The sequence below is a fragment of the Anastrepha ludens genome, chromosome 3 (assembly GCF_028408465.1).
Source record: "Anastrepha ludens isolate Willacy chromosome 3, idAnaLude1.1, whole genome shotgun sequence".
NCBI lineage: Eukaryota > Metazoa > Arthropoda > Insecta > Diptera > Tephritidae > Anastrepha > Anastrepha ludens.
The window spans coordinates 53734949-53760176 of record NC_071499.1 but is presented as its reverse complement, the minus strand read 5'-3'; the positions used below and the strand labels follow the sequence as shown (position 1 = coordinate 53760176).

At 38.0% G+C, this 25228-nt stretch overlaps 1 protein-coding gene across 1 annotated transcript in view; it reads right to left on the bottom strand.

Annotated features, from left to right (window-relative positions):
* LOC128857510 (low-density lipoprotein receptor-related protein 2) overlaps positions 1–22098 on the bottom strand; it is a 134316-nt gene extending 112218 nt beyond the window's left edge. Inside the window, exons 1-2 of the mRNA XM_054093260.1 lie at positions 22064–22098; positions 21801–22000 (exon numbers count right to left, since the gene is read on the bottom strand). Coding sequence (XP_053949235.1) covers positions 21801–22000; positions 22064–22098 — 235 coding nt within the window. The remainder of the gene's footprint in view (positions 1–21800; positions 22001–22063) is intronic.
* Between the last annotated feature and the right edge of the window lie 3130 nt (positions 22099–25228).

Here is a 25228-nt window from a genome sequence, read left to right as displayed (position 1 = left end):
ATTAAAAAACTGAAAAAGAAACCGATTTTTAGAGTGTCAAATTTAAGACCATGCCATTTTGTTAATTTTTGTTTTATGATAAACAATTTTTTTGGCCATTTTTTAAATTATTAAAGTTAAAATAAATTGCCTTTATTTTTGGAGTTAAAAGCAGTTAAATAAAATGCCTAAAAATTTAAATATAGTTTTTCATTTTTTTATTCTAAAAAAAATTCTTGAAAATTCCCTAATTCTTGAGCACTACACCAGCGGGACCCCCTAATGTCGTTTTGCTTTTACTTCCCATCAACTTATCATTTCTATCGTTGTGCAAAGCCAATCAGGTTACAGCAGGTTGGCCTCTGGAGGCAATTTCACAAGGGACATGGTAGCATTTTCAGCCAGTCAACACCACATTTCTCTGGACTTCTTACAGATCTCTCTAACCGCAAACTGGAGTCTGAGAGTCGTGCGCGGGCAAACTTTTCAAGTAGGGAGGACTGCAACAAGGGAAAATCTGCACCGAGGTTGGTATCTCTGTCTTCATTGACAGCTCCAAGATGGAATGGGGAATCGGAACAGGGCGTTTCTTTAACCAGCCGAATACTGCTAATGCTTGTCAGGCAAAAGTCTCTCCGATCCTACCGGCATGCTGAATGCTTAGGGTACGCGGGAACGAGGGAGAGATACTAACACTTTTACCGATAACCAAGCTGCGATCAAGGCACTGATGACGCCTAGTGCAGATCCAAACGAATCAACTTCTGTAAAGAAGAGATCAAATATCTGGGTTGTGCAGATAACATTTCTCAGATCTGGGTTCCAGAAGATAGGAACATAGATGGACATGAAATTGCTGATGAGCAATCTGCAATCGACTGAATTGGTCTTAGAGGTCTCCTTGCCAGACATCCGCATCCCCGGCATTTTATGTGTGCTATTTCGAAAACCGTTTGCACCCAGTACAGTAGACGCTGGATGCAGAAAGTTCTAGGAACTCCACGCTATTCAATTTTCAAAATTGTAGCTGTGTTTACCGGCCATTGGACGATCGGCACACCCGCATAAAAGCTAGGTTTACCAAGTAAGCTCCTCTGCAGAGCTGTGGGTACTTTTCAGAGACAGAGAGTGTTGGGCACTTCTCTTTTCTTTTCGAAGTCCGGGTTTGGCACCTAGACGATTACGTTAACTGGGTGCTAATTTCTTTGACAGCCTGAGGCAGTGCTTCAACCTAAATCCCATCAGCCTTCTCCGTTACTAGATCAACTCTGGTTGGCCGCAAATATCTGTCAGTTGGAGGTCTCCAAATGATATCAAATGGCTCTTTAGTGCTACTTGGGGAATGCCAGAGTGGTACTTCAACCATTTCATATAACTGCCTAAAAAAGTTATTTAAGAACAAAATAGAATGATTAATTTTGCGCCACTATTATATTGCAATAATTGCCAATTTTGCGCCACAATTTAGTGAATGTGTCGTTCACATGCTGGGTGTAACGCATTCCGTCATATCAGCCTGAAAATATGTTGGCTGGGTTTCAAATCACAAAGAAATCTTGGATGGGCGGAAATCGGAGTAGTCAAATAAAATAGCAAAGCAGACGAAAAACGTAGCGTTTGGCATGTTCGTAAAAATTTGATGGCACACAGCATTGGTATTCAATTCAGACGTAGATAAACGCACGCATACAAATATGCTTTGAATATATAAATATTTATAGCGGTATATTTATTTTGGTATGCGTCCATTTATTTTCATAGCTGATGCAGCTACTGCCGTGTTCGTCCTTTTGTACCATTGTGGCAGCGGTTTTTTTAAATAAAAAAAATTTATTTTCATACTTTTATCTTTAAATTGTGAATATGAATTTCTTTACTTTCCTACAAACATACATATGTATGCACCTATATTCGAATGCAAACAAATTTCTAAATAAAATTTTAATGCAAGTCGCGTTTTAGTTAACTTTATTGCATTTAAGATTGTTGTTGTTCTTGCGAGCATTGTTTTATTTTTATTGGCTTATAGGTATGGCTTTGGGAAATTGGTTGAGTTTTTGTATGCAGAATTCATAAGGATTCAGTAATAAATAGAATATATTTTTTCTTACGTAATTATGCGGTTATATATGTATTACAGCGTATGTATGTATGTATGTGTCGAGCAATCTGCTACCTTAAATATTTAGATGCCCAAATTCAGTTATTTACTGGTGTGAACGATTGTACATAACAATGGAAATTTTTGACGATTCCTGAATAAGAAATTGAAATCATTTCCCAAACGGAATTAACGTTGCCACGTGCATACCTATGAGACAGGATTTTTGTTTTTATAAAAAACGAAGATAAAAATATTAAATTACCGAAAATACCTTAATCAAAGTGTTGGTGGCCATAACGGGAGGAGTATAATAAGCACCAAAGGTGAAAATAATTTTATTTCTGCTGGAGATTTCTGGGGCCATAAGGCTATTTCCAACGACCTTCAACTGCACTTTACGCATTGTTGTAGTTAAATATTAAATTTAAGTGTATAAATTTACATGAAACTGTTATTGTATCAATGCTTGTCAATGCTCTCTTTCAAACGCAGTTTATAACCTACTTCCCCTTAGACTTCGCTCACATTTCGCTCAGCTGTCGAACTTACATAGGTGAGCAGCGTATTTAGATCAACGAATACCCTTGAAATTGTTCTTGTTGTTATATCAAACTCACTTTCAGAGCGGGAGTTTCATATGATTTTGCTAGCATAACAGAAAATGTTATGCGTAACAGTGAGAGGGACAAATTTTAGCATTTTTTACGAGATAATTCACAGCGAGCGTCACAATTATACAAACAAGAGAAGAAAATTAATTAAGTTTTATGAAGTAGAATTTTCGTTAAGAAAATAACTTTTCCTTTTATATCTACAGTGAATCAATAAAGTATTGGCACACTCAAAAATTTAAAGTTCTCAGTGCTATAGCTTTTCTTCTAATGAAAGTAAAGAGTGGTTAAGTTTCAAGGGCCGGTGTTGATTTTGAATAAAACAAATTTTTTTTTGGGGAATTATTGTCATTTGTATTTATTATGATAATATTGGTATGGCTCAATTATGTATGGAATAAAATATCGGCCAAGTGGCCGCCGCGGCCTCGGCGGCACATCTTCATCTAATGGTCCAAATTTTCGATCACGCTGAGGCATAATTGAGGATCTATGACGTTAATGTGCCGAATCATCTCCTCCTTTAGCTTTTCAATTGTTGCTGGCTTATCGACGTCCACCTTTTCTTTCAAATAAATCCAAAGAAATAAGTCGAACGGTGTCAAATCACATGCTCTTGGCGGCCAATTGACATCGCCGCGACGTGAGATTATTCGGCCATCAAATTTTTCGCGCAAAAGAGCCATTGTTTCGTTAGTTGTGTGACAAGTGGCACCGTCCTGTTGAAACCACATATCGTCCACATTCATATCTTCCAACTCGGGCCATAAAAAGTTCGTTATCATCTCACGGTAGCGAACTTTATTCACAGTAACTGCCTGAACGGCCTCATTTTGGAAAAAATATGGCCCAACCGCACCAAACAGTCACTCTTTGTGGGTGCATTGGTTTTTCGGAAATCACTCTTGGATTATCATTCGCCGAAATGCGGCAATTCTGCTTATTGACGAATCCACTGAGGTGAAAATGTGCCTCATCACTGAAGATGATTTTCTTCGAAAATTGGTCATTCACTGTTGCCATTTCCTGCCACCATTCTGACCATTGAAATGTTTGAAATGGTCAGGTGGCTTCAGTTCTTGAGTCAATTGCACCTTGTAAGCGTATAAATGCAAGTTTTTATGCATAATGTTCATCAACGACGAGCGTGAGAGGTGCAATTGTTGGGCACGACGACGAGTTGAGGTGGACGGCTCTTCAACCACACTATCGCCAACAGCAGCAATATTTTCTGCAGTATGAGCTGTACGAGCATGCACTGGTCTTTTCACATCTCCTACAGACCCGGTTTGCTCAAACTTTTGCACAATTTTTCTGATTGTACGTACATACATTTGGACGATTAAATTGACCGAAAAATCACGAAGTGCATTTTGATTTGAACGCCCGCTTTCATAATAAGCCTGAATAACTTTAACGCATTGCTCGATTGTGTATCTTTCCATGGTTCAAATTGAGTTAGTCTGAATTGAAAAGTGTCAAATGAAATGCAGAGAAAAACTTGATGTTTAGGTGTGGTTCACACTCAACATCGGCCCTTGAACTTTAACCACTCTTTATAAAAAAATAAAAAACGGTATTTTCTAAATACACTTAATTATTACGTGTCTGAACAAAAAAAAAAATTAATTTCAACTTAGGTTTACAAACCCAACCTAGAAAGTTAAAATAAGGCACAAATTCACATCAAAAAAGTATTAGCACAGGTAGCGTAATCACCTTGCTCCATTGCAGCTGTAACTGAATAACGGCCTCCAAACGTCTCCACATACTATTTACCATATTTGAAGTTTCGCAAGGTGTTATTGTACTCCATTCAACAATTACTGCCTCTTTCAGAGAATCCTTGTCGTTATGTGGGAAGATCCGTTCCAGAAGATGCAACACATGCTCAATAGGATTTAAGTTCGGCGATTGGGGGAGTGATTTAAGCTGTTTGGAATGGTCTATCAACCACTCCTGCACAAGATAAGATGAATGTTTTGGGTCTTTATCTTGTTGAAATTGCCAGGTTGTCCCATTAAGGCCCAGTTTTTCGTTACTTGGAGTTAAAATTTCTTTAAGAATGTCGCGATACACATGCGATTATCCATTGTCTCATCTATGCACACGGGCTTTCCGACACCTGACGCGCCGCGAAACACCCCCAAACCATTACATTTCTTACACCTTGTTTAACTGCTTTGAGCAGGTTGTTCTCTTGAAGCTCTTTATTTGGCTCTCGCCAAATCTTTTGTGCTCCATCTGACTCAAATAAAATGAATTGATTCATCACTAACTATGGTGGTGTTCCAAAAAGCGTCGGGCTTATTGAAATGCTGTTTAGCAAATTCTAGCCTCCTTTTCTTATTTACCTTCGAAATTAAGGGTTTCCGTCGAGGAACCCAGCCATGATACCCAGCCTTATATTTATAAGGTATTCCGAACAGTTGGGTGTTGAAATTGATTTCAAATGGATTTTGCAGGGTCTCGCACAATTTGACAGCCGAAGTTTTTGGATTTTGTCCCACCGTGCTTTTCTTTCTTGAAGAGAAAAATCGAGAAATCATGAAAGCGGAAGTTTTTGTTAAACATACGTTTAATATTCAAGAGTAGAAGAAAATAGCGAGTCTGTCAAAAGTGACGCATAGATGCCGGTAATAAGGAGTACCTAGACGCTACCTTTTTTATGCCATCTGTGACATTTGTTAAGTAGGCAGATGTGCAAATTTACGCGATAGCACAACGCGTTAGGGTTATTGACAACATATCGTAAAATGCCTGATTTTTTTAGTGCAAATAATCATCCGAAGGAGTCGACAATTCAAAGGTTGGTGAAGAAATTGCAAGAAACTGGTACTGGACTGGCAAACCAAGAACTGAACGTTCCCGTTGAGAATATTGCTGCTATAGTGCGAAGTGTTGCTGCACATCATTTAAGCTTCAGCCTCAATATCTCGATATGCTCCACAATGTGGCATTCATGAATCGAATCTTGTAGAGGTGCTCATGGTGGACATTTAAACTGCGTCATTTTGCAGATATTTTTGTTAAGAACCGTATTTTTAATAAACCAATAGGGAGACCTGGAAGAATCTGAATATTTACATGTTTCATTGGAAAACAACATCTACACGCGTCATTTGAAATACTCTCTATTTTAAAGTGTTTATCTAAGATGATTCAATGGACGATTACAATAACGATTCAATTTCAGACAGTAAATATTTATTTCAATATTCGGATCCCAATACCATTTAGTGGATTCATTTTCAGCAGAAACATTATTTCTTAGGTTTCCAACTTTCAGCGGAACATAAAATAGAATAAAAGGGACCTATACTTTTAGGTCGACTCCGAACGGCAGATATTTTTTATGAGAAGCTTTTTCATGGCAAAAATACTCTCGGAGGCGAAACTCGTTCGAATGATTGCTACTATCGAGAGGAAGAATACTTATTAAGTTGATTTTTTTATTTTTATTTTGATTTTTATTTTTCTTTTTTATTTTTATTTATTTTTTGGTTTAATCTTTATACCCATTTGAAGAGTTTAAAGTAGAGAACACCAAGTTTTGTTTAATTTTATTAATGCATCTCTCATTGAACTTTTAAAAGTGTAAAGTATATCTGTATATGTACGTAAGTAATTTACGATTATTAAAAAATTACTTTCATTCACATTTGTTTTTTTATTAAATTACATGCACACAATTTTCTTTGGTCAATTGTGCAGCAAACGAACTGTGTTGAGGGCCTGAAAGGATATTTTCGAGAGGAAAAAATTTATAAAAACAAACTCGTATTGTGCAAGTTTTGGTGGCATGCAATTTCTTTTCTCTTATGGGTGGCAAGTGAAAAACGGTATGCTGGAGCGGTAAAGGCGGGAACGAAACGTAAATTTGGCAGTCAATTGTCCGCAATGAAATATGCCATAAAAACAACAGAATGGCTTTAAATTGCAGTGGAAATATTCCCTATTTGTTTTTGTGTATATACAGCGTGCATCCTGGGTGCATTTTATGGGCGCTAGCTTGATTTTGTTTGATGACCAATTGGGTTTTTATGATATTTGCCAGTTTAAATTTGACCGTCATTGGGAGAAATGGGAGACTAGTTAGGTGTATGGGTAACCTTTATTTAACGAATTTGAAAATTGTGATTGATAGGAGCATTCAACCCATAGTTAGTTCTAGAGCAACGAATATTTAAAGTTGCCAACTGCCGGAGACTCCAAAGCGGAATATTATTGCACGAATTTTATGTATGTAGAAGGAAATAATACTAAAAATAAAATGAATATCAACCTTCTGCTTACCAGTGTTTTCAAACTAATCAATATTTTTTTCTAATAGCTGAGGAGATGCCCCAACACACTTTATGTGGTTGCTTTGCAGTGTCTGGAGCTTGTTGAATGTAAAAAAGTTAACAGAAGGCTGTTATGCTAGGAAACTGCTTTAAAAAGTCTGCAGGGGCCTTATATAAGACATTAATGGCATCGAAGCGATGTCGAGATATAAACGATTTCCTAGTTCACAGTTCTATTCCATTCTATCGAATATCTTACCGTGCTACAAGGGTTACCTTTTATATTTTGCGTCTTGCAACTCTACGTTTGATGAGCTGTACTTTGATAATTTGATCGAAAAATTTGGTACATAAATTTTAAGCATATCACTTACGAACTTTATTTGTTCTTTTTTCAGTACATTCAAACAAATTTGTTATGAACTAGTTCACAACTAATCAAGCATGCAAAATATTAACAAACAAAAAAAAAATGGCTACGAAGAGACTACTTTGAAACTAGTTTGTCATGAACTACTTCACAACTAGTTAATTTAGGTGTAATTGTTTTACTTGCACGCTGTTTACAAAACAAAGGACGTTTACGAAGAGACTACTTTGAAATTAGGTTGCCCTGCACTAACTCATAACTAGCCATTTTAGGAGTGAGTGTTGGACTTGCAAGCATGCAAAATATTAACCAAAAAAAAAACAACAATGGTTAGGAAGAGACTACTTTGAAACTAGTTTGTCACGAACTAGTTCACAATTTATTATTACAGGAGTCATTGTTGCATTTGCAAGTAAGCAAAAAATTAACTAAAAAAAAGGTTAGGAAGAGCCTACTTTGAAACTAGTTTGTCATGAACTAGTTCACGACTAGTTATTTAAAGAGTGATTGCTGTACATGCGAGCACAGTAACCCACGAGGAATATTTGAGTGGTGCATCACAATGGCTTGTCGAGTCTATACTTTACAAAACACTTTTAAGAAAATAGTATACTTTACAGATTTGTGTGTGTGTGTATGGTATGGAATATACTTTTTTCATTCTAGTCGCTTCTGAACTATTGTAGTTTTTATTTATCTCCGTGCTAACCTTATTTAAATGCATGTCACAGAAGGGGCTGCTGTATCTTTTCTTATTTCTTGGAAATTTTCCACGAGCGCAGCATATTAAGTATATGAAAAATGGAGAAAAAATTGGAAATGGATGAAAGTCGAAATATTTTTTTATTAACATAAATAAAAAATAGAATAAAATAGGCACGCGGTCCCAGTACAGCTGAAAGACAATAGATTTAGAATTTAGTTTAATGGTCTTACGCCCATTTCTTATCTCATCGACTCGCTCTCTTTCTATTCCGCCAACCACCTGCCTGTCATAGTGCGGCTATCAAAATACTGTTATCCTTGCTTTATGTTTGTTTAAATTTTTTTAATATATGTGCTTTTAAATGATGTCGTAAACAATAAAACCTGGCGAAGGTGCAAATATACTTAATCTTCATAAAATGCCATGGCTTGTATGAAGAGTGACAAGCACTTGCGACTAGAACGGTGAACGGGAACAAATAAGGAATCAGCGAGAGGAGAATAGGAAAAAGTGAAGAATTTATTTATAATCGTTGCAGTCAGGTAAATATTAATGAAAAGCAAAACTATTTATGAATCCAAAATACGCTCACTCAACACTCCTGGCGCAACTTGGTGTGGCAAGCATGCGGCAAAATTATTTTGGCGCGCTCGTGTATTCATTTATAAACAAACAATGGCGGGAAGAATTTAAATAAAAAAACTTTGGGTATGCAAATGCAATGAATTAATAAACTACCCCAATAAATATTGATAAAACGCAAGCTTTTTTTGAGCTGTTAACAAATGGAGATAATTTTAATGGATGCTATCGAAAATAAAGAGCTTCGAGCAATGAACACAAATGAAAGTAAAAAATGAGATTATTTTATTGATTAGTTTGATGCTGGTGAATCTGTAATTTTACTGAAAGCAGGGATAGTATAAACTTTTTTATCTCTATACATACTAGCAGCCTATTTCCACCAAGCGCTAAATGCAATTTGTGCTTAACTTGCAGTTAATCATTACATTTAAATACAAAATTCACGTGAAATTGTTGTTGTCGCATGAAAACGCATTAACTACTTACTTTCAGAGCGGAGTTAATCCACTCTCGTTAGGCTAGCAGAAAATGTTATATTATTTTAACAGTCATAGGTATAACAGCAATACCGGAAGTGTTAACATTTCTTGCAAGATGCATTCGGGCCCAACCAGAGCCGGTACTATGAAAGCCTTTCAAACAAGTATTTCGCGGAGGAATTTGTGAATAGCAAATGCCAAAAAATAAAAATCATAAAAATGTTCTCTTCGCTACCATAACTATATATACTTATATATATTATTATATCGGGTCTTTCTTTAAGAGTGTGAGAACTTAAAGTGAAAATACAAAACAGAAATATTGTTGGAATGGTTTTTCTGGTTGATGATTTCATGGCATTTATTTTTTGACTATGATATCAGACTTTTGTCAGCCACGGCTACGAATTTTACGGCCCATTCAGTCATCCCAATTTTACTACTTTTTCCAATAAATCTAAATACCAAATCTAAGTGAGCCCAATCAACAAAAATTCAACGTAAACTATGTTCGTTTAGCTTCAATTTTTGCATGAGCTGTATTTCATAGGCCCGTAAGTCAAGTTCCTTTCATCAAATTTTCCACGTAGTCGAAGGACGAGGACCATAAAGTTGAGAACGATGACGAATCGACATTTCGTTGCCCTCTTCAATACTTCCGCTCTAAGCACTTCGCGGACAATTTTATTTATTTATTTATTTTCAAAGTAAATTTCCACAAGTTGGAAGCGTTGTTCTGGGGTTAAACGATTGAAGATGACTTGCCAAAACTTACTGCCTTACTGAACAGAAATGTCAACACAGTTCGCCATTTTCAACTATCAAACCATAATTATCGATATCGACAGTTCTCATGCAGCCAAAAACACCCGGTATTAAAAAAATATTACAGAGGTGGTATGAATTATTGGAGGATCGTTGGAATAAGTATCTGGAAGTTGGAAACGATTATGGGTAGAATAAAAAAAAATAAAACAATTTTTTTAAGTTCACTTTTTCTTGCGCTTACTTTTCATACAATTGGCATATATTACTCTTCCTTCTATTTCGCATCTGGAATAATGGTTGTCCTTGTACCATAAAAAGTTTCTTCATGGAAAGCACTTTTCGAACGATTAGTTAATTGATAGTGAAAGCAAAACTAAAATCCAATTTTAGAAAGAGTTCATATCGCTCATTTGCTTCAATAGAGACATGCGGTCATTTATGCATACTTAAATAGGTAGTAGAAATGGTTGAAGTACCTAAACAAATTTTAGTAATTGAGTGACAAGTCAAATATATATTACGACATGACTCAGCCACCTGTCGAAAACTTCAAGAGCGGCTGCTTCTAATTGTTTGATTGTCCAGTCTTCAGCGCCACAGGAGCACAGGGATGATGAGCGTCTGGTGGAGTATTGTTTTCGTTCGTCGAGAGAGGGCTTTACTGCTCAATTGTGCACTTAGCCCAAAGTAGTAGCTGTTGGCAAGTGTTATCCCTCGTTTGATTTCAAGGCTGACATCGTTGTTGCTGCTAATAGCGCAATCAAGATAAATAAAGTCCTTGACTACGTCAAGTTTATAGTTGTTAACTTCGATCTGTGGTTGAAGACGCTGCGACTCTTTGCAGGACGCCAGCATAAACTTGGTTTTACCCTCGTTTGCCGTCAGACCCAATCGTGCAACCTCCTTTTCAATAACCCTAAAAGCGCGGCGACATCCTGCTTGGCATGACCGATGATGTCGATATCATCAGCATACGCAAAGTGCGGGACAGTTGTATATAAAAAAGTTCCGTTTCGTTCTGCACCCGCCCTGAAAACCGCACTCTCCATAACAAAGTTGAAGAGCTCGCATGACAATCGGCCACCTTGTCTGAAACCGCGAACGGTTACAAAAGGCGTTGGAGAGGTTCTTTCCTATCTTGACGGAGCTTTGTATGCTGCTGAACGTCATTCTGCACAGCACAATTTTAGTTTATCACATAGCAGGCAGAAGGGAATTTTATATGCAATGGAGATAAGGCTTATCTCTCGATAGTTGGCGCAGTTTATGGATAGGATAGAGCAAAGTGGTTCTTTAGGATAGGACAAAGGATGCTGAGTCTCCAATCACCGTTGATGCATGCTCGCAACTCATCTCCTCCAGTTTTAAACAGTTCGACAGGCAGGCCGTTAGCTCTGGCAGCTTTTTTGTTTTTAAGTTGTTGCATTGGAATTTTCACTTCTGTGCAAATGTTCGGGTCTGGCGGATAGACATTTGAGGTTCCCTACTAGACTCCAACCTATACTCCGTTTCTCTTATCCACTACATCAACAGCAATGGATGACTGTAGATGTTTTTCTTCCTTTAAGTTTTGCAATTTTTCGCAGGTAGTGATCTTCATTATGGTATCAAAGCGGCACTCTAGTGCTGCTTGTAGTGTACCCTGGGTGCAGGGTCGGCACTCCATCATCCCTGATTGGGAATATCCCGCAGCTCCGGAGGCAGGATTATTGTGTTCTGCGTCTGCCAACAACTTGGAGAAAAGTTCCCTCCACAATCTCAGTTCACCTTACGAATCCATGACTAGATCACCATTTTCGTCCCAACAGGATAACGCCCGGTCTTCAAACCTTATGACAAACACTTCACTTTTTGCTAAAATTTTTGGGCGTCATTCCTCGTGTGACTCATCTCGATTTCTTACATTGGCAGTAGATGTGTATGATAATTCTGAAGTAACTTTTATCAAAAAATATTAAGTTCTTAACTGCGGAACAGACGTCAGCTCATATCAATAAAGTAAAAAACTTTTTTCCTATGATTTCTATTGGCCAAGAATTTGTGCTTTTGACAACCATTTCTACATGGACCGTAGCAATTAAAAGCCTATAAAAAATAGTTTACTTTAACTCCTTATGACTTCAAGAAATCTCAATAATGTAATTGTAAAGCCTTGAAAAAGATATAAGAGCCGACAGAAATGTGTAATAAAAAAATTTGCAATGACTTAAAATAAATTAATCCAAGAGCATTCAAAATCTTTAGGTAAGTGACTTAAAATTGGCAATAGAAGCACTCCTACCAGCCAAGTGTCCTTACTGCTTCTAAGCCATAGCAAGAGCACGGCTTCGTTCACCATCACTTCAGGGGCAGTGAGGCGTACAGCAAATCATTCCTGTTATCAATGTCTCATTACGTGCACGCGAGAATCGCAAAGAAGTCATAAAAACATATTTTATTGCCTTTTTTGCCTTCAACATTGTCTTAAAATGGCAATAAATGTAAAAAAACAAAATCGTAAAAGTAAACGCAGCAAGAAACAAAAGCATTTATCGTACACTAAAAGATTAGAAAATGTCGAGAGATGCCGCTTAACTGACACATGGCACGAAAGCGGCGGCAGATACTATACAAGATGATGGCTGCTAGCAAGGTGCGGATAAGTTCTCTTACCGGAACCAACAAACTCTGTGTTAGGCAACAAACAGCAGTTTAATGCTGCGCTCACCATCGCCAGGAAATGGCAAGTAAGTAGAAAGCTGTGCTCGTCGAAAAGTATAAAACTGGCACTGTATGAGTGTTACTTCGTTGCCACAAATGGTGAATTGCTCAACTCTTGCATGACGATTTTCACTGCGATGCACTGAAGCAAAACATACGGCTTCGTTCGCGCGAGATGGAAATGGAGCTCGAGATGGAGTTGGAGAAGAGGAAAATGTCTAAGAAATGTGTATGACGGAAATGTCCTGCACGAATGGGCAGAACTGTGTCCATATATGTACATACAGATGGATGTATGTATATATACACTCGTGTTCACAATAATAGCAGTGCACATAATACGAAATTTTGACAATTTATTTACTTTTTAAGTATTTATTTTTATTTCCTTATAAAAATATATTTTTTATAAAGTGGCGCAAAATTAATCACCCTCTCCGAAGTCTTACAGTATTTGCAAATACCGCCGTACGTTAATCATATTTGACATTTGCGATTCAGAGAGCTGAAATATAGCAACAGACAAGCAATGGAGCGCGAAAAGGGCAAAAGATTTCCATTAATCAAAATATATTTTTTTTATTAAGTAAAAAAGTTTACGGAGCGCGAGATGGGCAAACGATTTCCATCACTCAAATTATTTTTTTATTAATTAAAAAAGTTATCAAAAACAGAATTTATGATTAATTAACACGTTCACCCCACCGCTGTTATTCATGGTCTTCGCCCACAGACGGCAATGTTTACATCTTTTCGCTCTATCGGGAGCGATTGCAGGTCATAAAACGAAATTTTTTCGTAAGGGTAGTCGTTTATGGCATCTTATCTCATAGGTACCGTCTAATAAAGTACCATTGGTGATACGCGCTGCCAGATGACGCAATCTTGTGCGGGCCACCGGTGGAACGCGCCGGCGTGAACGTGTTAATAAAACAAAAACTAATAAACTTAGCATAATGTTAAAATTTTTTATTTCTTACAAAATTAAAAAAAACATAACTTTTTAATCCGAGTTATAAGAGAAATTTCGAGTACGTAGCTCCATAGCCCATTAAATTTTGCTGTAATAAAGTTTATCTTTCATGTGGCTCAAGAATAGCGTTGATTTTTCATAATTTTTTTTTTGCAGGCGGTTTTTTGCATTTTGTTCAGACCATTCCTTCAATAAGAAAAAGAAGAAAATATCAAAAATCAGCGCCAGTTTTTCAGCCACTTTAGTCTGGCATAATAAAAAAAAAAATAATTGGCGCGTACACTTCTGTGAGGTGTTTGGCCGAGCTGCTCCTCCTATTTCTGATTTTTTTTTGTCGGGATAGACTAGCAAGTCCATTGTACTGCACTCGGATTATCTTTTTAATTTTATTTAAATGTACTCGACCTCCGAAGAAATCTGAGTGGTGCCAAGGAGCCAAGGTGATCGCTTCTTAACACATCAATGCCAAATACCTCAAGCCTGATTCGAGCGAAGGCGGGGCAGACGAACAGAAAGTTGTCCACCGCCTCATCCTCCTCTCCACATGCTGGGCAGAGTGCACTGTCTGAGATGCTCTTCTTTTTCATGTGATTTGCCTATAGAAAGTGGCCAGCCATGAGTCCAACCAGTATCCAACAGTCCCCTCTGCTTAGTAACAGAAGGAACTGCAACAGTCGGTGGGACATGACAGGTAATATCAGTTTTGTCCATCTGCAGCCTCTCTCAACCTGCCATGCTCGCTTGTGGGTTAGTGTAATCAGTTTGCTAACCGTGGCTTTGATGGCGGCAGAAGGTAGTGGCAGAACGGGCTCCGAGCCAAGGAAGTTGGCCTTCGAGCCCATTCTGGCCAAAGAGTCAGAGATCGCGTTACCTGCGATACCCACATGTCCCGGGACCCTTGTTAGCATCAAGGCATTATGTCTACCGACATAGTTCAACCTGGATTTACAGGACTCGTTTACCCCTGATGTGGTTTGGGGGCTGTTTAAGGCAATGAGCGCAGCTTGGCTGTCGCTGCAGACACTATTTATGGTGAGCGTTGTAATGTTGTTCTAGAAATGGAGTGTTTTTAAGCCGACTCTAGACGGCAAATGTTTTTTATGAGAAGCTTTTTCATGGCGAAAAACACTCGTAAGTTTGCCATTGCCTGCCGAGGGACGGCGGCTATTAGAAACAACTTTTTCTATTCTTTGGTGATCATGCACGAAGACTCGAATCTACGCAATGCTGAATGGTAGTCACGTACCAACCCATTCGGCTACGGCGACTGCCGTAACAACAGGTCTGGCATTATATGAGTATTATACCAAAATTGACAGTAAAAAAATGGACGCTAAAACTATATATCTAGAATTTTTTTATAAATTCAAATATTGCGTGAAAAGATATCTCTTGTAGTATGAAACATATTCTTATTAAAAAATTAAAAAAAACTTTGAAAAAGAAATAAATTTGCAAAACTTTGCAATACCATTTTGATCAACAAGTTCCAGGAAAAGCCGCCAGATGACGCTCAAGGTTAACTGATTTGAGTTCTGTTCTGTTTTTTTTTGTTTGGTCTTTTTACTTAGTTGCCACGTCTTTCATTAACATTCTTACAAATGATTGATCGCCATTTCTTGATATTTGTAAAAGTTACACTGTCTTGAGTAAATCTACCTCAGCAAGTCCTTTCGATTTTTTACCGTTCTGAAAATGGTTTTGAATTTGCAACAACGCGTTTGTATTTAAATTTGCGGTAAAAATGGACTCAATGGTGCGAAAACCTTGGAAATGTTGAGAAATTGTTTCAGTAATCAATCGTTAAAGAAAACAGCCGTTTGCGAGTGGTATGAACGCTTCAAAAGAGATCGTGAGTCCAGCGAACGCAGTGCCAGGCCGCGCACACCGAAAACTGATTAAGACATCAATAAAGTGATAGAAAAGTTGATCAATAACTGAAAGTTAGCATTCAGAGAGCTGACAGAGGATTTAAACATATCTTATGGATCCGTCCAGGACATATCAGTTACTGATTTTGGTTGCGACGTGTAAAGTTGGTCCCAAAGGACCTGAATTTAATGCAACAAATGAGACAAAGGCGATATTGCCAAAGACATGATTTCGAAGGTTTAATTCGATCCAAAAATTCAGCGAACTCATCATTACTCGTGAGACGTGGGTTTATGAGTACGACACGCAATCCAGGCACCAGGCGAATAAGTGGAGAGCTCCGAATGAATCAGGACCAAAAAAGCTACGTCTTTTTCAGTCAAAAACCAAAGCGATGCTCACGGTTTTTATGGATTACAACGGCATTGTAAACCACCAATTTTTGCCAGAATGTCAAATCGGGTCAATTAATAAGGACTAACGCTTGGGCGTTATCAGACGTTTACGTGAAGCAATTCGCCAAAAAAAAAGAATTTGGGGCAAAACAGCTCGTGGGTTTTGAACCGTCGCATAGTGCCATCATCATTCCTGAATTTTTGACCAAGAACGAAACGAATACCATCCAATAGCTATAGGATTTACTCGATATGGCTTCCTGCCATTTTCTTCTGTTTGATGAAGTCAGAAAAGCACTACGGTGAACCACATCGGCGTTTTAACAGCCGAAAGGAAGTAATGGAAAAATTGAAGACGGTTCTGAAAATAGAGTTCCAGAAATGTTTCGAGAGCTGGATCAAACGCTGGCATAAGTGCGTTGCAGTTGGTGGGGAGTTCTTAGAAGGCGAAAGTAACACTTTTGAGGAATAAACTTGTGTTTTGAAATTTCTGAATCTATTCTGGAAACTTTTTGATCAGGCTGCTATTATTGTGAACACAAGTGTATATGTATGTAGTTGTCTCGGGTGCTACTGTTAGATGCACGCCTGCTCGGTTGTATGCTTGCATTTGCAGCTGGCCATAAGCTGCTCATGTCAGTAGGGTATTCTATTTCTGTCACGTCGACATCTCGTGTCGGTTGTCAGTTTAAGTGTTGGGTGCGCAACTGCTTTTACTGAAGATTGTCGTCTTAAGGGATTTATTGTGCTTTAACTGTTGAAACAGTACGAGAGCACACAGCGGCCACTTTTCCTCAGTACATAGTTCGTCATTTTTTTATTACCCTGCGACATCGCCATTATCTCTACATTTGCGAAGGAAAGTCTGCTGTCTGGTGTGCTCGTAAATGTCTATCTGCTCGGAGGAATTGCAGGCAGTAGTCGGTTGCTGTTAAGTAGCGTGTGAAAATAAATGAAGCATTCTTGCATGTTGTAAGCAAAAAGTAACGGTTGTGATGACAATATTGCAAGAAAATGACTACGTCACTGATTTCGGTACTTTAAAGGACACAAAGCTGGGTGTTGGTATTGCAAATCTAGTGTTTGAAAAGGTTTAAGATTTATATTTAATGTAGTACTTGCCTCTAGAAGCTCGTTAGGTTTTTTTGAGATCCTAAAATGTCTAAGTTCTCGCACTATTTACTATTGAAGAATTTTGAAAAAATCTATTATAAAAATAAAAAATAAATAATTGGCGCCTACACTTCTGCTAGGTGTTCGTGGTGTGCGTCTTGATGTTGCTCCACTAATGGAGGGACCTATAGTTTTAAGCCGAATCCGAATGGCAAATCGTTTTTAGAGCAGCTTTTTCATGGCAGAAATACACTCGGGGGTTTGCCATTGCCTTCCGAGGGGCAACCGCTATTAGAAAAAAAACGTTTTCAAACGTTTTCACTGGAATCAGTGTTTTTAAAAAAATCTCTTTTTTACTTCAATATGTTTTGAACGTTCAATCCTCTGAAAAGAAATCCCTTTTCTCTTTCTGTACTTGCACAACAAATCATCAAAGTTAGGTTTGCTTGTTTACTTCTTAGGACCGGTTTTGCTTTTTCAAAGTTCAGGATAGACTTAATTTTCTCTTAATTGTTTTGAGTTAAATATTTTTTTTACTAATAGCTCCAATTTAAGAATAATTGAATAGCAACAACCAATTTTGAAAATGAAAATAAAAAGATGAGGTTTTCATGGATGCCTATAAACTCTATCGAAAAAGCGCTGTATGCTTTGCCTAGCACTTCGGCCAACGACTATCACAGCTAACGAATCTAGAATCTAGGGAATTGGATATTTCGTTCAGTAATGTCGAAGTTGGTGATGGCCAAACGTATGATTTTACACATCCACGAGATTGATGTGCTCGCCAGGACCGTGATTTGCTTTTGAGTAGCATTACGACTGTTAATCATTTGAGCTTCCGCTCAAATTTCACTTTACTATTATTCAAAAAGAAAAGAAAGATACCTAACCAAATAGAGAAGAAGCATCAGCTCACTGTAAATATGCTCACGGCTCACGGCTGTAAATTTCAGTCTCGTATACTGATTTAAGTACACAAGATTTCGGCTGACTTAAGGCCGAATCTTTTTTCTAATATATGAAAATAAGGGGAAAATTACTTCGTCGATCATTTTGTAGAAAAAATTTGGGGTTTAATCAAATTTAAATTAGAGTTTCAGCAACGATAGTTGTTTACGAATTGTAGTTTGTTTTCTTTAGATATCCTCTTAAAGTGGGCGTATCTGTGATTAAAAACGTAAAACCTCAAACAAGCTTTAGTTGCAACATCACTAAGGAGAAAAGTCGGAGCGGGGTTAGGGTAATATTTGCTGTTTATGACCCAATATAATATTCAATACAATAGTGGTGAGGTTGTTGCAATGATTCTTTTCTGATTATAAGGACGTCAGAGATGAGAAGCAATAGTCGAAAATGCGATAGAAAGATAAAAACATAGATGAAAAAATAGATGAAAAGCAGGAAATCGAACCGGACATTTATTCGTTTGCCTAGAAACTAAAGGCTAACCAGAAAACAATTTGAAGGCACTCGCATATGGCTGGTTTCAAGAAGAAGCTCATTTTATGGGACCGAATTGATGTATGCAATTCTTTACTCATTTTTGAAGCTGATAATAACTGGCGATGGAAAAATTGGCTACATACGAGCGAAAAATCAGCTCAAAAAGATTATAACCAATTTTCGGCATGGGCCAACCAAAGCGACAGGCAGGTTCGAGTTAACGGCCGAGAGGGTTTTGCTGTGTGTTTGGTTGGATTGGAAGGGAACCATCCATTATGAAGTGCTCCCATCAGGCCAAACACTCAATTCGGACCACTACTGTCAATAATCGACCTCAATGAAAAGCCTATGGGACATAAGTGACCGAAATTGGCGAGTGAAGAGGGTTCTTATGAAACACAACATCATGGAAGTAGTTCATAAGCACAACAGATAAACAGTTTCGTATGAGAGTGTTCTGCCTTTGCTAGAGCAAGTTTTGGGTTCCAATGTCGTGAGAATAAGTAATATTCGTTCTCTAAAACTGGAGGATATTTACAGATTTGCCAAAGAATCTGGAAAATTCTCACAGGTCTAACTATCTTTATCTCTGTCTCTATTCTTTCCTATCTCTTTCTCTGATACTTTTCTCCTTCCCTCCTTGACTATCTACCCTCTTTCCAGAGCTCTAAATACAATTAGGCTGGGTATTTTAGGAGCCACCAAATCTCTTGGTGCTTCTTGGCTCGACCCATTCAAATTTTAATTTCATAAATCGCCAGACCGCATAAAATTTTAACGAACCGTAACGAACTACAGCTCGGAGACCGTAGCCGAATGGATGGGAGCATGACTACCGTTCCAAAGTGTGTAGCTTTAAATCTCCCTGCATGAAACACCAAGTGATAGAAAAATTTTGTTTTAATAACATAGCGGTCGCCCCTCGGCAGCTCATCCCAAATCTCCGAGTGCATTTCTGCCATGACAAAAAGCACCTCATAAAAAGTATCAGCCGTTCGGAGTCGGCTTAAAACTGTAGATCACTCCATTTGTAAAACAACATCAAGACGCACACCATAAATTGGAAGAAGAACTTGGCCAAACATCCAAACACGGTGTAAGCACCACCCATATATATATGGGGAATTCGATCATATCCGCCGTATAGTCCAGAGCTACCATCCAGCCATTATCACTTATTTTAGCATTTGAAGAAAAATTTCTTGCTGATACAAAACAGGCCTCAAGAGAGATTTATGAAAATAAGCTGGGCAAGTTTTTTACAGACTGGGATGAAGGTTAGTTCAATTGTGAAATTATAAAATTGCTTTCAAAATTAACAAGTATTATCGAGTAAGTAAGGAACGGTAAACCGAACATTATATAGGCGCTCATATTTTGGGAAAATTTTATTTAGACTGGCTGTGGATTTTTGGGATCAAACAAACTCATAGACACTGAGATTTATGGCTTGTACCAATAGAGGGAAGGGAATTTAATCTTAACATAAAATAGTGGTCGTGGTTTCTAGCTGATCTTAATAGTATGCCGGTTCTAAAGGTGGGCGTTTTTTTAAGTTTGGCCGCGTTTTCTTAAGTAGATATTCAGATATATGGATTTATTTACTAAAACGTGGTCAGAGGAAGAAGAAAAATGGCAAGGTTTAGATTTTTCGTTCTTCCATATACAGCCGCTCGTTCTGAGTCAAACCAGCCGCCTATTTGTAAGACGAAAACTGAATGGATTTTGGAAGTGAACCTTCTTCGGCGTCGATGGACGAGCGAGAATGGAGAGTACAATTTCGAGGCCATGCAACGTTTCGGGCATTTTCGTTCCGCGAGAGAGATAAAAGATATAACGTAGAGAAAAAGGAGAGAGAGAGCTATACCTTATATACATCTTAGATACACTTTAGGCTATTTTTCCTGAGTTTTTCCTTGTGGTTGCTAATTTCACTCCCTACTATTTGGCGCTTGTTTGTTGGTGCAAACTTGTAGGAAATATATTTTTGGTGCCTACTTTTAGGCGTTATATTTCTTTGGTGTCTATTGTTTGGGGCGTTTTTTTGTTCCAATTTTTTTGGCGTTTTTTTTTTTGGTGCCTCCTTTTTGGCGCTTATTTCCGTTTCTTGGCTAGTGTTTGTGCACACTATAAAGTGCTATCCATTTCGGCGTTGGATTTATTGGTATTGTTGCGGTAATTTGTGCCATTGATGCGGTCCTGGAAGCGCTGCGTTTGTGCGGGTGATAAACGCTCGGAGTAGTGCGCGTTGTTGCCACGGTTTGTGTCCGACGTTTACCTACACCGGTCGACCCTTCTCCGTTTTTGTAAATTTTTTCTATTTGTATTCTCTGCAAATGTTGTGAATTTATTTAGATTTATATTCTTTCTCTCTTTCTCGCTCTCTTATTCTCTCTCGGGTCTCTCCCTCTTTCTTTGCCAGCCTTGAAAGTTTCACTTCTGTTATGTGTACTACGCTACATGCACTTTTTGTGTTTTTGCAATTCGATGACAAAAAGGCTCCAATGTAGTTGATATCTGCCGATCATTTCCCTATCCGGCATCGCGTTCGATGCGAGGCTGACAACTCCACATATACATACATATATCTCGGTCACTTTATACTGTTAAATACAACCGTGCGCGAGTATAAAAATGACGCATCTTCATCGAAAAATCCTAACTATGTTAATTTCATCCACGAACCAAAGTTCAGAACTTTTTGTATGACTAATACATGCGTACACCACCCTTATCAACCACAGAGTTGTAACGGAAATGCAAAAGTTTTTAAGAAACCTCGAAAGAGCTGAATAGTCCCCAATACACTTACATTCGCACTCATACAACTTAAAATAGTTTTGCATTTCAAACAAATTTCGGACACAAGAAGTTCAAACTTCATCCGAATGCTGTGCGGGTAGGCACCAAACTTCCGAAACATTTCAGAAACGATTTGCTTAACTAGCCTTAAAAGTAATTTTAAATTTAAGTGCATAGTAAACATTTATTTTAAGTGCATAGTATTCAGTTAAGAAAATCTGCGCTCTAGAAGAGCGCGCAATTAAATTTATGCAAATAATTTTTCACAATCTCGCTTCGCCTTCAACCAGTACGTGACTTTGCATGCATGTATGTGTGCAAGTATGTACGTGTGAGACACATGGCGAGTATGTAGTGATTTTGTGAAGTCGGCACCAAATGTTTTTTACTACCATGCGTATGAATATTAAACAAATATGAGCAACATGCACGACAGCTTGGCGGCGACGAAATAAAACTTTCATAAACCTTTAAATATGAACACTAATGATTTCATTTAAGGCTGCTGACAGTGAACTGCCAACAAAGCTATTGAAAGTGCAACTACAACGACGTCTAGTAGGATAACTCGTGTATGTATTGTATATAGGTATGTATGTATGGGTGCTTACATTGTGTGGTGGCAACTCCTTGCCACTGGCGCAGTGCGATCATAAAAATTAGCAGCAGGGGTTGAATAACGAAAGCGCATACTTGTATGCACGTATGCATGTAGTTGTTGTTGCGGTTGTGGCATGACCATAAAAGTGCAGCTATAAGCTGCACAATGAAATGCACAGTGGGCCACAGCTTATTTGATGCAGTACGCGATCTGAAATTTAAATCGGAAAATATTCTAAACTAAGAAAAATACTGAATGGGCAATCCTCCTTACAGTCCTGATTTGGCACCTAAGGATTTATGTTTCATTTCTCGGACATCAAAAATAAATTGCAAGATCAATGTTTTTTAACATTTTTCAATGCCTGAAAAAGCTGTTGAAGTCTTTAAACAGCTCATTTGGGAGGTTTCCACTTCTGAGTGGTAAAAGTGCTTGGGAGATTTATGCAAGAGAATGCAGGAGTGTATTGACTTCCAAGAGGAATATTTTGAAAATCAATAAAGCTATTTTCATTATTATTTTACTGTGTTGTCATAAAAAGCAACACTTCTGTAATAATTAGAGGTGGTCACAAGTGCGTTATTGAAAAAAATGGGTAGCCGTGCAACAAAAGCATCTGTTTCTACACCATTATGGAAATGGTTCATCATCAGCGTTGTTTCCTTGAATCCTTAGCGGGACACAGGACACCGAAAACACCTACGCACCATCTCGTTTTATTACTGGACAACGCCTTCACCTGCTTCCAGCTTAACCCGAGTTAAGCCGTGTCGCTATCCACAGTGCTTTTGCGGGTTTCCCTTGGACTGTCAGGCGCTCAATCTCTCACTCTGAGTGGGTTCCATTCCATTGCCTGCTTCGCTTTGTTATCGTCTTACTTGAGTAAAGAATGACTTCTAATTTCTGTCTTCTAATTCAAATGTCTTGAGGCTCTATGCTTGCGTTTTCGAGCAATTCCTTGTTTGGCATTATTTTTGGCCAGAAAATTCGGCTGACAAAAACTTGTAAGCGACTGTTTATACCGGTGCTGATTTTCCAGGTAGAGCTACTGTACAGCAGTACCGACTGCACATTCGCATTGAAGAGCCTAACCTTTAAACTGAAGCTCGGTTAAAAAGGGTTAATCGGCCCATAAAAGTTGGTAAAATAATGAGACTTACTGCATCTGTTATGCAACACATCACTGAGCGGTTCGTACATGAAAAGCGAGTGGAAAATAAAGCAGAACCTGAACCTTAGGTTAACCTTGGAGCACACTGTAGATATTCAGCAGGAATTAGGAAAAACATGCAGTGACACGACTTTAAAGACCGAGTTGCTCTTAAGTATACCCATATTAAGCCAAAAAACTAAGGGTGCCGGTTAAAGTTCACTAAGGAGTATATTTGCAAGACCTCGGACTTGTGGATGAGAGTAAATTGAACATTTTTGGCGCCGACGGCATGTCTAACGTTTGGTGAAAGAAGAACACAGAGCTTAATAAAGATAATCTTAGAGCTACTGTGAATTATGGATGAGGTAGAGCAATGATTTGCAGCTGTATGCCCGCAATTCTTGTAAGAGTGTTAGTGTTCATTGAAGGAATAATGAACTAAAATGTGTGTATGTAAGTTGATATTCTTCAAAATTATTACGGGAATCTTGATGTAAGCAGAAAGGTCCGATTGCCCAACGATAATAATCTAAAACATAAAGTAGTAATCGAAAAATCGTGGCTCCCTATTTGATTAGGCACCGTTTCATGATATCAAAGTGAGTGAAAATTTATGGGCTCAGTTAAGCATAGTACTAAGAGCGCGTTTCACGTGAAAATGCTATCAAAATGCACCCAATTGCATTGCCATGAAATATGCGTGAAATTTCATATGTATCTCATGGCAAAGTAGCACTCCGAGCAACATGCCAGCAACAATTTTTCACACCTATTTGAAAATTAAAAATTGAGCGAAAAAGGACAATTTGTTGTCGTTGAAGTCGTTCGGCTTACCTGTCTTGCTTAGAGGAGGCAGATGGCACTGAGCATTTTCTCTGTGAGTGTCCTGCATGTGCTAGAGCAATTCGTAGAATTTTTGGTTCCGATGTCATGAGAATGAGTAAAATTCGTTCTCTCAAGCTGGAGCATATTTTTAGATTTGCCAAAGAATCTGTAAAATTCTCGCAGGACTAGCTATCCCTGGCCTTGTCTCTATTCAATCCTATCTCTTTCTCTCCTTGACTATCTGCCCCTTTACTTTCAAGAGCTTTGAATACAATAGGCTTTTTAGCCTGAGTGTTTTATAAGCTACCAAATCTCTCGACGCTTCGTGGGTCGACCTTTTGAAATTTCGATTTCAAAAGTTTTCGACAGTTCGTTTGCGAGTAAAGTGCGTGAGTTCGAATACTCCGAAGATATGGAGTTTTTAAGCGAAATGCCTTAGCAAAGAGTGGAGTGTAAGTAAATCTTCTTTTTATTTTTTTGTATCAATATATTATAAACGGCCGATGTTGAATGTGAACCACACCTAAACGTCAACAACACAGTTGCACTTCTTTCTTTGGGGTTATTTGAAAGAAAAGGTGTACGTCGATAAGCCAGCAACAATTCAAGAGCTAAGGGATGAGATAATTCGGCACATTAACGACATAGAACCTCAATTATGCCTCAGCGTCATCGAAAATTTGGACCATCGGATGGAGATGTGCCGCCGAGGCTGCAGCGTCCATTTGGCCAATATTTTATTCCGTACGTAATTGAGCCATACCAATATTATCATAATAAAGACAAATGACAATAATTTCCTAAAAAAATTGTATTTTATTCAAAATCAACGCCGGCCCTTGAAACTTAACCACCCTTTATTTGTATGTTCGTTAATTTGTTTAAAAACACTTTTCTGAACAAAATTTTCTAATTGCTTTTACGGCGATGCTTAAATGTTTGACAATACTCCGCATTTGAAAATCTATGTTCCAAGCTACATTTCACGGCAAGCCAAATGCTTGTTGCTGACGAAATTTCATGGCTGTGAAGGTACTAGTAGCCCTCCGACAAAAAAACAAAAACAAAAAACATAATCAAATCCAAAAAATTTCGATCAAAGAGAACTTAAATAACACCCCATTAGTGAAAAGGCAGAAACTGACTCCAGGAGTCACCCAAAAGCTGGTTAATTCAATGCCAACGAGGATCCTGGACTTTTCTTATGGCAAAAAGCTAAAGTTAAATTTTTGATACTAAAAGTGATTTTAAAATTCTCTACCAATAATTTAAACTGTATCAAATAAGCTGTGTTCTGAAATATGGCGGTATTTAATTTTAAGTTAGTTTTCACCATTTTCGTTAAGCTGTGACCCACTGCATATTGGGGCAGAGAGGGGGAGTGATAGAGAAGTAAACAGTTGTGTGAGTGCATACAAAAAAATCGTGGGGAAAAATAATTTTCCGCACACGGATATCAC